This window comes from Lepisma saccharinum, chromosome 11, assembly GCF_977018435.1.
Source record: "Lepisma saccharinum chromosome 11, izLepSacc3.1, whole genome shotgun sequence".
NCBI lineage: Eukaryota > Metazoa > Arthropoda > Insecta > Zygentoma > Lepismatidae > Lepisma > Lepisma saccharinum.
In genome coordinates, this window is record NC_139239.1 from 12,147,331 (window position 1) to 12,161,167 (window position 13,837).

At 39.7% G+C, this 13,837-nt stretch overlaps 1 protein-coding gene and 1 long non-coding RNA gene across 4 annotated transcripts in view; both read right to left on the reverse strand.

The window, feature by feature from the left end:
• Positions 1-3,267, reverse strand: part of LOC145994638 (uncharacterized) — a 252,339-nt gene extending 249,072 nt beyond the window's left edge. The window contains exon 1 of the long non-coding RNA XR_014442389.1: positions 3,037-3,267. This is a non-coding gene — a long non-coding RNA (uncharacterized LOC145994638). The remainder of the gene's footprint in view (positions 1-3,036) is intronic.
• LOC145994637 (coiled-coil domain-containing protein 124) overlaps positions 1-4,684 on the reverse strand; it is a 28,222-nt gene extending 23,538 nt beyond the window's left edge. The window contains exons 1-2 of one of the 3 annotated variants that reach the window (XM_083130730.1): positions 4,552-4,684; positions 891-1,057 (exon numbers count right to left, since the gene is read on the reverse strand). In XM_083130730.1, the coding sequence (XP_082986856.1) occupies positions 891-1,049 (159 nt within the window). In that variant the 5' untranslated portion in view covers positions 1,050-1,057; positions 4,552-4,684. Of the gene's footprint in view, positions 1-890; positions 1,058-4,273; positions 4,404-4,503 lie in introns of those variants that run through there. The other 2 variants (XM_083130729.1, XM_083130731.1) reach the window with 2 other exon arrangements.
• Between the last annotated feature and the right edge of the window lie 9,153 nt (positions 4,685-13,837).

The following is a 13,837-nucleotide window of genomic DNA, read 5'->3' on the forward strand; positions in this document are numbered from 1 at the left end:
ACAAAGGTTTTCATAAACGTATTTTTTTATAAACCAAAAACAATAATTTGTCATTAAATTCAAGAGGGCCTGTCGTTGTTTTCTTATATCTTTGTTTATTTTTATTTTTGCGTGCTCGAAAGATACACACATGCTCATGGGTGTCCGGAAGGGGGGGAAAGGGGGCCGTTCCCTCCCTGGAAAATGAAAGTCAACCAAAAATTATGTATTTCACACATATAATTTCATTTTAGCCACAATAATATGTTATATATGTATAATAATATTAACACAATAAATTCAAATTTAAGCAATTTTATTAGGGAACTACACTCTTTTGGGGGAAATGTGACTTGTTTGCCCCCCTGGGAAAAATACTCTCATGTTTCGAAGATATTTCGCATTTATATTAAGTAATGACACATTTTTTTAAATAATTTATGCGCCGAAAGTACTTCTAAAATGTTATGTTTCAGGAGACAAAAAGAAACACAAATATATTCCGCTTGACATACATGCAGGTTTTGATGTGTTGTGTGGTTGGCAATACTGTGGATTTTCTCAGTGTGTGCGATGTAAGCAGCTCGGCGGTTGAGGCAAGACTGGCACGGAAGATTCTGAGCTCAGTTCTCGCGCGGATTGATACATAAAACCTGCTGCAAGGTTAACCTGACGCTTGGCTTATACTACTTACATTTTCTCTGAAGAAAGATATAAATTTTCACTTCTATAAATTATTTAGTTTGATAAAAAATCTCAAAGGTAAATATACACTTGGAGAACTTTCAGAAATCAACAGTGGCATTCACTATATTAAGTAATTTAAAGAGTTCAACAGTGGGAAACTTTCAATTTTTGAAGACTTTACATTCAACGTGTGGTTACTAATTTCTCTTTTGAATATACTGTACCTTTCGTTGTTGTTTTCTTTGTACATGCTTATCATCATCCTTCCAAAGAGCATCTTCCTGTTCCTGCTGCTTGCGTGCTATCTCCACGTCCTTCGCTGCTTGTTTGCGAGCACGTGCTGCAACAGCTTTTGAGTTTTCACCAGCGAATTTCTTAGGCATTTTGAAATCTATTAAGAAATGTAAGAAAATGTTACCATTGAAGAACTTTAAATATAGCCAAGACTAATATAGTGCCATCAGTCAATATAAGCAGGATAAAATCAGTAAAGGTAAAGTTCCTTGTGCATATAGCACACTGTGACATGAAGGCACATTTAGGGGTTGGGTGTAGGGGCCCATGCATTCTCAATCTCGGCCATTTTGAAGATGATGTGATCAGCACCATCCTCTGGTCACCTTTATCCCCCAAGTGTTGCTCCCAGGTACTCATTGATTTGAGGCTGGGTGAGCTCCAGAGCTGCTTTACGTGGGGACAACGACCAAAAAATACGGACCTTAGATCACCCACTCTGGGAATCGAACCCGAGTCTCCCACGTGGCAGCCAGATGTCCTACCGACTTGACCACTGCAGCTATCAGTATTACTACTAATTATATCAAAGAAAGGTAATTGTTATGAATATTCAATTTTTCTTTTTTTTGTGCAAATGTTCTAGGAGTTTTAGAATGGAAACAATTGTGGAAATAAGTTTGAGGGTTGGAGAAACTGATTAGTAGAGTTAAAAGTTTCACTAAGTAATATTTATCAGAGAAATTATGATTTGAAAAGCAGCTTACACGAGAGTCCGCACATTGCAGCGTGCAACCGTTCTTGGTTTCTGGTTGTCTATGACACAGAGTTTTAGCGGACTTTCATGTCAGACTCAAAAGGAGGTTCGTGTTTCAGACCAGCTGCTAAGTCATCAGGTGTTGGAAGCATTTAGGGATGTTATTTTAATGTTAATAGCCTTAAACCTGACCCACCTAACCTAACAATATTATTTAGCAATATAATACCTCTTCACACACCCTGCATGTAAATTAGGTGACAACAGCAGTTCATATCCCAGATGACAGTAAACAAATGGCTGCTGGCAAACGAAAAATCATACAGGAGTGTATGGAAGGGAAAAATCATTCTCCACACAAAATGCAGTAAGTAATCACTAAAACTCTGAAGTATGTGCTAATAGGCATATATAGCGGTCAAAGTTCCTTTTGTTTTATTGCAATTTCATCATGCTATGAATGCAATGTTAACATGGTTAGATTTAGATTTACTTCTGTTAACAAATACTCGGAGTTTTAGCGATTACTTAAGATTTTGTTCAATATATGCTTTCGCAGTTAGGTTAGGCAGGCCAGGTTTGGTTCTCTTACCTAGAATAAAGACCCTAAATGTATTCTACTAAAGTTCCGATTTACTTCTACATTAATTCCCACTAGTCTACGATACTTACAGTTGCTTATCAACGGAAAATACATTGTCAATGTCAAGCGCGCATGCTTGCGTAAGGTAATTTTTAAGTTGTTTTTTTTTTCCAACATAAATAACTTTTCTCGAAATCCAAACAGTGCTCATTACTTTAAGGAAGGTTCAAATTTCGTGTGACAATGCTTGCCAAAATTCTACGATAATTAATCTTCCTGCTAGGAGATATGAAAAAAAATAATCATAAAACAATCGGAACTGTTACCTAAATAGAAACCAAACCACGTCAAAATGCCTGTATACAATGATAAATTCTGGATTAAACAATCGAAACTTGGGCCCATTGTTGTAATGCTTAAAGCCTGAAACCTGGCCTGCCAACCACAAAAATATTTAGACACATTATTTGAATATTAAGAGCCCTAAACCTGATTCACCTAACTAGGTAACCCCTTCTCACCACACGTGACCTACATGGCACCAGAAGTCTGTAACCAAGATGACAGTAAACAAATGGCTGGTTGCACGAGAAGTATCACATGGAAGTATACGAAAGTAAAAACCCATTCTCAAGCAAAGGACACAGTAAGTAGTGGCTCGGGTACCCTTTTCTACACCCTCGAATTTTCGCACATTTCAAATATTCTCGTTACGAAAATTAGTTCTTCATAAGAGACGATGTTTCTAAATAGCGCGGAAAGTAATTTTTTTAGATCTACGTGCTATGAAACTTACGTTTTTCAATATTTAGATTCCTTATGTAACGTCGAAACGGTTTTGCAGGGATTTGATCATGGCGCATCTTGGATTCATGTCACAGGCGCACGTCTGAACATTTTCTTTTTCTTCTTATCTTTGACTTGTGCAATGGGATAATTTGCAATTTTTTCTTGTTATGAATGACTTGTGCAATGGGATAATTTGCGATTTCAATATATTATTTATGTAATTTATTGGCGGATTGGATATTTGAGACATTGCAATTGTTTTGTGCGACTTTGGACATTGGAATTGATTTGTGTGACATTGAATTAAGACAAAAGGACTAAATATGAGATTGACACACGTTCAACGGATGAAGGACATAGAGGACTTTGTTCGATGAGACATACGGGACATTGTACTTGACTTACAGGGAGATGGTCTGCTGCCCCACGAACCATTGGCGCTAGGCCCACGAACCATTGGCGCTAGCCCCACGAACCATTGGCGCTAGCCCCACGAACCATTGGCGCGTGGATAGGTTAGTTCAGTTAGGTTGAGATCGATAGTTAAAATTTGGTGTCGTGTTAGTTTCACGATCTAGAAATTGAAAATAATTGCGAACCATTTCAAACGACAAAATTTCAACTTTAAACGGCTGTACAGTCGTAAATACTTCTTTCCGCGCTCCAATTTTTTTTTATTCACAAATAGGATCAAATAATGTTCATAATGAAAAAAAAGAAATTTCAAAATTCGAGGGTGTAGAATAGGGTACCCGACCCTAAGTAGTAAGTAATCGCTAAAACTCCGAAGTGTGTGTTAACAGACATAAATAAAAATCGAACCGTGAAATAAATGTCTGTGTACCATGAAGAAATCGGAATTAAATGATCGGAAATTATATTGTTATTCAGTAAGTTTATGAGGTATAAAAAGGACCCAGTTTAGATCGTAAAATAATTTTCACTGCTGTACAGGAAGACAAGAAAGTGTTCAGTGGGGTTGGGTGGTAGAACAGCTGCAGGCTGAACCTCGCCCTTCAATAGATAATTGCATTGAATTGAACACAAAGAATGACTGAGTCTAGTGTTCGCTTGTATCAACAAGAATACGGAAACACCAGATGGCGTTAGAATGTTTTCCTCAAATAATCGGATAATTCGCAAAGCGGTAGGACCGATTAGGTGGCTATGAATCAAATCCACACCAAACTGAACTTGCACACAGTGCAAGGCGAATTGTGAAAGTCTCCCGCTTATTTATTTACCTAAAATATGTACTAGCCGTTACACTAATCTGGAATTTCTGTAATACAATACTATAAACATTAAAAAGGTCCTCTCGTCCACTGTATATTAGGTTACGAAGTGTTAGCTCTATCAACCACAACTGCGAACTATACTTGAATTTCATGCTGCATTTTTTCACAATAGAAGTCTTCCGTGATATTTGTTTTCAAACTGATAAGCAAAGAGAAATCACAGAAATAAACATTACCTAATTGGTGGCCAGTAGTGAGAGAAAAAAATCTAGAAATACACTAACTGTCAAAAGAAATTCATATCGTTCGAGGTCTTCTTGCTCTGATCGTACGATCCGTGCCCGTGGATGTTTTGCTCAAAACTTTAACCGTAGTTGTGATCATTATATTGATGGTCTTTCGGCCATGTTGTATCCAATAGAGATTGTAGAGAACAGATAATTACTCTTGGGAGAACAACACTTTTTAAGAGTCAGAGATGTCCAGCCCCAAAAGGTAGCATCCCCACCCATTTAAGTTAGCACATATGGTATAGTCGTTTTCACGTTCAGAAGACACAACGGCGCTTATGGAGAAACCGCACAGTGTTGCCAATACAGCGCTAGCTCATGTCGCCGGGAATTGATGACCTTCCTTCACAATGAAGGTGTTACGTATTTTATATATGGCAGTGTCTGCTGCCACGTTCTTTTTCTGCTGGAACCTCAAAAAAGATGCGCGTGGCAGCAGACTCGGTCTTTGTTTTATCGTGATTTCATCATGCTATGTATGCAATTACGTCTGTAACACATACTGTGAAGTTGTAGCGATTACTTTCACAAAAATGTTTTAAGATTAGGTTCCTCAGCATTCTTCTAATAATAAACCTAAATGCTTTCGTAGTTAGGTTAAGTTCTGTTAACATTAAAATAATATCGCTAAATGTTTTCTAAAGATAAGGGTTCTAAATTACCTGTACATTCATTCCCACTAATCATAAACTTGCATTTATCTCGTCTTAATCTGTTCTTAAGATTTGTAACATCATCTTAGCAGACGAATTACGTGGCAGCAGCAAATTTGACGCTTATTCTTACTGCTGACACGTGCGTGGAAAAAAGTCTAAACAGACCAAAGCAGATCTCTCACTCAAGTAAGGGGAACCTGGCACATGGGTTAGATTCAAGTTGCAACCCAAACAAACAAATGAGTTATGGCCCACGTGAACTGATAAGACGTGAATGACTCAAGCAAGGCATGTCATATTTCTATCTTGAAGCCCCATATTTTGTCTCGTGTTGGAAAGCCTTTCAAAGGTTAATATGGTGTCTATGGATTTATGTGTACGTTGGAAACTGAAAGGTGATCTTCATTTCAGTATTAATGTCGGCAGTAATGTAAACAAAAACAACGTGTACTTGCGACAGCACTAATGTTGCTCACAACAGCAGCATTGGAAATAATTGTCAATTATTAAATTTAAGTAATTGCAATTCTATTATAACAAACTGCATGAAGTTAATACTTTTACTGAATGGAAATAAAATAACAACTCGAAAACTTGGTGGTGATTAGCCGGAATGCTGCGGTGAGCCAGCTCAAGGTGGCCAGACAACGTCTCCTTACTTCGCGCGCGGTTCGGGTTAAAAAGAAACTCCAAATGCATGGAAGTAATATTTCTGGGAACCTTTGAGTGGTTATAAAAAATAATTTCATTATTTTCTCCACAACTTAGTCGCTGGAAGTTTTTACTTGGAATTACAGAACAAAAAATGGCCAGCGACGACATTTTCTACTGCACGAATATAAAAAAATCTTCACATACTTTATTTGAATATTTTTAATGCAAATATGCTTTAAAGTATTGATAAATTCTGAGTACCACCGTCACCTATAACAATTAAAAAACAGTGTCAATTTTTTTAATAATGAATGCTTCAATTTTACGGCATGTTTCAACGTTAGGAATGAAAACAATGTAAAAATTGTGTTTTCACAGAAAATTTGCGTTTTTAATTTATCTAAAATTATGTAAGCAAGTTACCAGTTTTTTGTGTTCACCATCGTATTCTCTACAAAATTTCCTGCAAAACTGCAGGTACCGATTTTACTTAAGCTAACTTTGTAAATCCAGAAATTTCACAACAGCGCGCTCGTATTTCCCATAAGAAAAGCATTGCCCATAAGAGCCCATTGTGTCTTCTGAGCGTGAAAACGACTATAGTAGAGAATGCAATACTGACTCCCAAAATATTTTTGTAGGCTTTTTAGAGCAAAGAGTACCAGGTAAAGCGCAACAAAAATTTCCTACCAAGATTGTCAGTATTTTTATGCCAATAACACAATAACACAGCCATAGTTGAGGGGCTACCTTGGTCACTGACACAAGAGGGCGCAGATAAAAAATAATAAGTTGGAAAAGAATAAACGACGCAACATCCCATCTTAAGTTTAGTTTAGTTTATTTGCGTCCAAGGAGTACCGTGTGTGTATAGTGCAGGGTTGGCAAAATTTATATTTTCTTTTAAAAAAATAAGCAAAATAAACAGTTTTTCTTCGTTTTAAATAAGATCCGATATAACAATAAGGGAGATTTTATGAAAAATGTTGAAATTGCCGGACAATTTGAAGTTGTCGGATTACTGTTTTTCTTTTACTTGAAAAACTCAATATGCTGACCAATGCAGAAATTTATTTTATTATAAAACATAGACTTAACGTAACGTTTCAACCTTCTAGCAAGGTCTTCTTCAGACTCTGCACCAAGTACAAATGTAACAAGGTACAAAACAGGACGATATATATACACAAACATTACTCCCCTCCAGACTATTAGAAAGTTGTTCTGGAACATTCTAGCAGGTGGCTTTCCCTTGTCAACTGTACTTTCACCTAAAAGGCTAAACATATTTTCTTCCATCTAGAATGTGGTTGGACTCTTTATCTCACGCTCTTTTTCCTTCATTATTCTTCCTTCTTCTCTCCCCTTTCCCCTTTCTCTCTTGTCCTTTCCACTCTTTCTAACACGTTAGTAGTACAGGTGCACCGGTTCACAAACCGAAAATGGGGCTCGGTGGGGCTCGCTTTAATGGATTTCTCTCGTAAGGCATGAGCCCCATTTTCTTGCAGTGTTGCCAACACCTTACTCGAAAAAATCACCAAGGTTTTTTTTTGGTCTAACCTAACCTAAAGCAAGGAGCTGGCAACACTGCTTGAGGCTCGCTTTAATGGTTTGCTCTTGTAAGGCATAAGCCTTATTTTCTCGCAGTGTGGCCAACACCTTACTTGAAAAAATCACCAAGGTTTTTTTTGGTCTAATCTAACCTAAAGCAAGGAGCTGGCAATTTTGTGTGCTCGCAGTATTGCCAACATCTTACTCGAAAAGTCACCAAGGTTTTTATTTTGGTCTAACCTAACCTAAAGCAAGGAGCTGGCAACCTTGCTTGAGGTTTGCTTTACAGTGCATAAAGCAATTTGCCAACCTACTGGTACTTTTGCCATAGCCTTTTTACAAAAAAAAAGAGAGAGGAGAGAGAGGGGGAAGAGTTAAACAACTGACAATGTTGCTAATATTTACCTACAGCTTTTTTTTTACTTGGCAAGGGTTTAGCCAATTTATATACTGGCGTAACATACATACACTGGGCAAGGAGAGCCGGCAACAAACACACACTGCCGTAAAAGAGAAAGAGATGGATGGATGGATGGATGGCAACACAGTATGCGTGTGCGTGTGTGTGTATAATATGTAGCATTATTAACTAGAGTGTGTTGGCAACCCACCTGCAACTAAAAAAAATAGAGATACCAACATTGCTGTAAGATAAAGAGAGAGAGACCTAGAGCTGGCAACAGTGGTGAGCGAATATGCCTTATTTCCAAGTCCCGGGCACCAATGTAAACCTCTCTCGCAGGAACGATGTGCTGCACACGCATACGCGCGCGCGTGCTTATTTTTATTTCTGTATTGCGACGCAAACACATCTAGAAAAACTACAATTTTGTTCTCTCTCCTCTCTGCGTGTGCTATCAATGTTGATGCAATGACACAAATTCAACAATACATAGGCCTTGGGACGACGGAAGTAACTTCCTGCCCTACTGACGTATACAATACACATGATGCTATCTGTACAGCAGGTTGTTAACAAATTTAACAATACGTAGGCCTTGGGGCCACTGCTACCTATGCTGCTAACTGATGTCACTATTTCTCAACAATTGCCAGAGCTGATGTTAACTTCCTGCCCTACAGATAACATCATGTGTATTGTATACGTCTGTAGGGCAGGAAGTTAACTTGTGAATTTTCGAACTCGCAAAATGATGTGGCTGAAATGTAGGGGAAGAATGTTCTAAAACAGATTGTCTCGGATTTCTATTGGTCCACGTTGCGTTGGCTAACATTTCACTTTTGACCTCATTAGAAAACCGTATAAAACTTAAAGCACTGGTGTAGAAAGTTCTGTTTTATTTTGAACGTTAGTGAAGAGCATTTCTGCAGTATTTTCCAAAAGTAAGTAACTTTGTTTCTTAGCTTGCATGAGTTGGCTTTGATTTATAAGTATGGCTTTGCTTTTGTGAGTTGATTTTTGAAACTAGCCAAACAGATATAAGAGATTGCGGAAGGAAGGTATAACTTCTTGAAAACCAAATAGCTCTTATGTATTGTGGAAGAAAATATACTCACAAAACATGCAAAAAGAGAGAGAATATAGAAGATGTTTCATGTCTCTCTCTGCTTTGATATATTTGAAGCATGCATCTTGGTAACTGGAATATTTTTTTTTTCTTCCGTGTGCCGTTGTTGGTAGGTAGGAAATATGTGTGCGGGGCATATTTCAAACAAATAAAATGTGTTAAATTGTTAGAGGAATGCAAGAAAAAAATGGAGGAGAGTTGCGTGTTTTTGATATCTAGTGGAAGTACTGATTGATTGATTGAGTTGGTGTTTTTTTAAGTCCACTTTATGCACGTAAGGTTAATCGGGACTGGACCTACAGTTTCAAGAACCACTTATGCCTCCACCGGGTATCGAACCCTTGATTACAAGACAACAACGTTATCGCTGCGCCATTGCAGAAGCTGGTGGAAGTACTGATTGATTTGATGTTTTAAGTCTATTTTATGCACAGTAAGGCTAATCGGGACTGGACCTACAGTTTCAAGAACCACTTGTGCGGGTATCGAACCCTTGATTACAAGGCTATTGCTGTGCTATTGCAGAGGCTAGTGGAAGTACTGATTGATTTGATGTTTTAAGTCTACTTTATGCACAGTAAGGCTAATCGGGACTGGACCTACAGTTTCAAGAACCACTTGTGCGGGTATCGAACCCGAGATTTCTTGATTACAATGCTACCGCTGCGCCATCGCAAAGGCTAGTGGAAGTACATAGTTATTCGAATTTTATTTATTTAAAATATTTAGTTTTTTTTATGCATGCTTATTGATTTTTAAACCTAAAGTTAAATAAAATCCGGCAATTATATCCAAATATACTTATGGCTACAACGAGCATTTGCAAAAAAAAAAAAAATGGCTTGAGATTTTTTTGCTACGTAAACAAAATGGTCGACATGCCAAATATGAACAGGCTATATAGATTTGAGAGATGGATAAAAAAAAAGTTAATTAAAATTTAATTTCATGATTGCAACACGGAACTTAATGATTGATTGATTGATTGATTTAGTTTATTTTAACTTCGCGTTTTGTGCCTCTTGGCTAATTTGCGAAGATGGGGATGAGTGATGAAATTGATGAAAATGGATATTCACAAACAACCATACCCGACCGGGATTTGAATCCGGGACTCTTGGCGTCGTAGCGTGATGTGTTAACCACTCGGCCACAGGGTCGGGCAAGTACTGGTATATACATAGACCAAAGTTACATGGTTCTAGCTCAATTAGGAGCCGGGAAAATCAATATCTTGGAAAACGTCTTAAGACAAATATCTTAATCTTTAAGAAAGTCGACTTCCGGTATCTCAAGATGTTACTTCCGGTCTGTCAAGAAAATTTTCTTAAGATATTTGTCTTAAGACGTTTTCCAAGATATTGATTTTCTCGGCTCCTAATTGAGCTAGGATGATGATTTTAGGTTTGTTGGATAGGATTCGACGAAAACTATTCGACTAGCAAATAAAATCGATTCCACCCCCTCAAGTTTTGGAAATACAGACAATTTTTTTATTTTTTGAGAAACTTTATTTGCCGGCTTAGTTTTTACTCTAATTCGAAAATTTTAATGATATTTGATAAAAAATTGAAGGTACTCTGCAACCTATTGGAAACATAATGATTAGTGCTTACTGTTTTCGAGTTATTTTAAATTAAAATTTCAAGATGTAATTTCTAAGTTGTTTTGTAACTCGTAAAGTATGGGTCGTAGAAAACCTATTTTTGTTTTATCTTCTATTGCCCGACAAATACTATAAACACAAATAAATTTTTTAAAAAAATGGAGATCGAAAATAATTTTGTTTTCTGAAAATAAAAAAAATATGTATATGGAAAAAAATACGATTGTGTAATTTTTTATGATGTATGTTTGCATGTAAAAAATAAGTATACTTGAAAGTTTTAGAATTTCAAAATAGCTATATATATATATATATATATATATATTTGCTATTATATCAGCCAAAACAATAGAATATATATAAACAAGAACATTTTCATAGTTTCACACCTCTACTAGATTGGTAGAAAAATATACTAGTGGGCAATAAAATCTGAAGATTTGTGTCTAGCAAAAATAAGCTAAATAGAATTACACATGCATACAATATTTATTGTGTTTTTTTTTCTATCTACGATTATATTTTTCTTATATATTTTTTTAAATTTTTTTTTTATAGGGTTGATTAAAGCACATATTTGAGGAAGACAACACTACCTATATATAAATAAACCCCTCAAACTAACGCCAATTAGAATTAGCTTACAAAATTTTTCTTATAAGACATTTTTTGTTTTGTAAACACTCTACCACCAACAGATCACATATAAATAAACATACCCCGAAAAAAATGCGCTCCATGAAAAGTTGCCCTGTGTGCAAAAGAACTATATCAAGCAAACATTTTGCAAGACATTGTCGTACCTGCGTGCCAGGCAGGCATTTGGCTGCTACCGAACTATGTTCCGGATGCAATAAATATATTACAATTGCGTATGCCAAAAATCATAAGCTTACTTGTTTAAGCAAAAGTACATCTGGGGCTCAACCGTCGACCAGCTCAACCAAGAGGAAAGCGGAAGCCGACTCGCCACCATCCGCCAAGCGCATCAAGACTGTGGCCAAAGCGAGCCAGTCTGCTTTCGAGCGTTTGTTAGAGGACTTTCCCCTTACTTCGGAGGGCTCATGCGACGTGCGTAGCTTTTTGGAGAACGTGCAAGCCCAAATTATTTCTATCCTCGGCGATGTGCTTGCAATGCACTCCACCAAATTCTACGCTTCGCTACGTTGCCAGTACAAGAAGCCGTCTGGTGAAATTTACAGCTTCTGCCACAACACCAAGGCGAAGACGCTGCATCTGGCGGATATCGAAAACCTAGAGGTCATCTACAACAAGTTTGCCGAGGAGCTGGTGGCAAAGCAGGAGGAACATCAAGCGAAGGGCTCGGGGGGTTCGCTGTGTGGGGAGCCTCACGAACTGCGCGTCAAACTTTGCAAGTTTGTGCCTCTCTCCGCCTCCAGCTACGTCCCCTTACCAGATACGATTGTGAAAAAGAAGGCCGTCCTGAACATTCAGAACAGTGACGCCAAGTGCTTCGTATGGTGTGTGCTTGCAGCGTTACACCCTGTCCACTGGAAAAACCAACCACGCCGAGTTAACCACTACCTACCCTACGAGTCAGAGCTGGAAGATGCAATGGCTGGGATCGACTACCCGGTGGAGGTCCCGGACATTCGCAAGTTCGAGGCCCGTACACACAACCCTCGGTTGGCCATCAACGTTTATGGCCTCACCGACGAAAATGTGGTGTACCCTATCCGGGTGAGCGACGTAGACGACGACGGTGTGCAGGAAATTCATCTTCTGCTCATCAAGGACGAGACACATCACCATTACACCCTCATCCGTTCCCTCTCTCGGCTTGTTTCGAGCCAACGGAGCAGTGATAGTCACCACATCGAGGTGTGTCGCAGGTGCTTGTCTATATTTCGTAATCAAGAACAGCAGGATTATCAGCGCATCAGAGGTCCCAACATTGCTGCCGAGAAGCTCGCTAACCACAAACTTTATTGCAATGCCAACGAGCCGGCTGTGGCAGTCTTGCCCGAACCTGGCACCGTGGAGCGTTTCCGCATGTGCGGTGCCATGGTAGAGCACCCCGCTATCATCATTGCGGACTTCGAGGCCTTCCTCAAACCCCTGTCCACTTGCGATCCCGATCCCGAAGTTTCCTCCACCACCCCTTACCAACTCCACGAGGCATCCAGTTTCGCATACGTTGTGGTGCGACGAGATCAACACATCGCCCCCGAGCCCTACGTGTACCGTGGTCCCGACACAGCCAAACACTTCCTCGAGAGGATGGTTGTCGAGGCCATCGAGATAGGGAAGGTACTGTTGGCCCCCAAGTGTATGCTCCCACTGTCCCCCGACGATCAACGTAGACACGACGAGGCCATCGCTTGCCCTGTCTGCGTCAAGGAGTACACCGCCAGCAACTGTAAAGTCCGACACCACGATCACTTTAATGGTAGGTACGTTGGTCCTTGGTGCAGCGATTGCAACCGTATGGCCTGGGACCCGCGCTTCATCCCTGTGTTTTTTCACAATGGCTCGGGATACGACTTCCACCATCTGGTGCCTCACTTTGGGTACGACGACATGCGAATCGACGTCCTGGCGCAGAACGAGGAGCGTTATATTAGCTTGAGCAAGTGGGTTCGAATCCCGGGATCATGCTCTACCGTCGAGCTTCGCTTCCTCGACTCCCTGAGGTTCCTCCCGGCTAGCCTCGATGCTCTCGCGGGGAAGCTTAACGACGAGAAAATGCTCATCACCTCTGCAAATTTTCCAAACTTGGACGTCGGTCTCTTCAGGCGTAAGGGGGTCTACCCCTACGAATACGTCACCGACTCTACCAAGTTTGCGGAGACGTCGCTACCTCCTCGAGCAAACTTCTATAGCAAGCTGCGAGGCTCGGGCATCTCTGAGGATGACTATAACCATGCTCAGTCCATGTGGCGCGAGCTGGATTGCCAAAATCTCGGGGACTACCACGATGCGTACCTCAAACTTGATGTGACGCTCCTCGCCGATGTGATCCAGGCGTTTCGTGCAACTGCGAAGACCATCTACAAGCTGGACCCTGCATACTTCTACAGTCTTCCCGGATTGGCATGGTCGGCCATGCTTCTTGTTACGAAAGTCAGGCTTGAGCTTCTTTCGGACTTGGACATGATGCTGTTTGTGGAACGTGCCGTGCGGGGTGGAATGGTCCAGGTGTCGCAGCGACACTCGCACGCCAACAACCATCACATGGCTACTGGTTACAACCCCTCACAACCGTCCAGCTACATCATGTACACGGACGTTAATAACCTCTACGGACACTCTATGATGCAGCC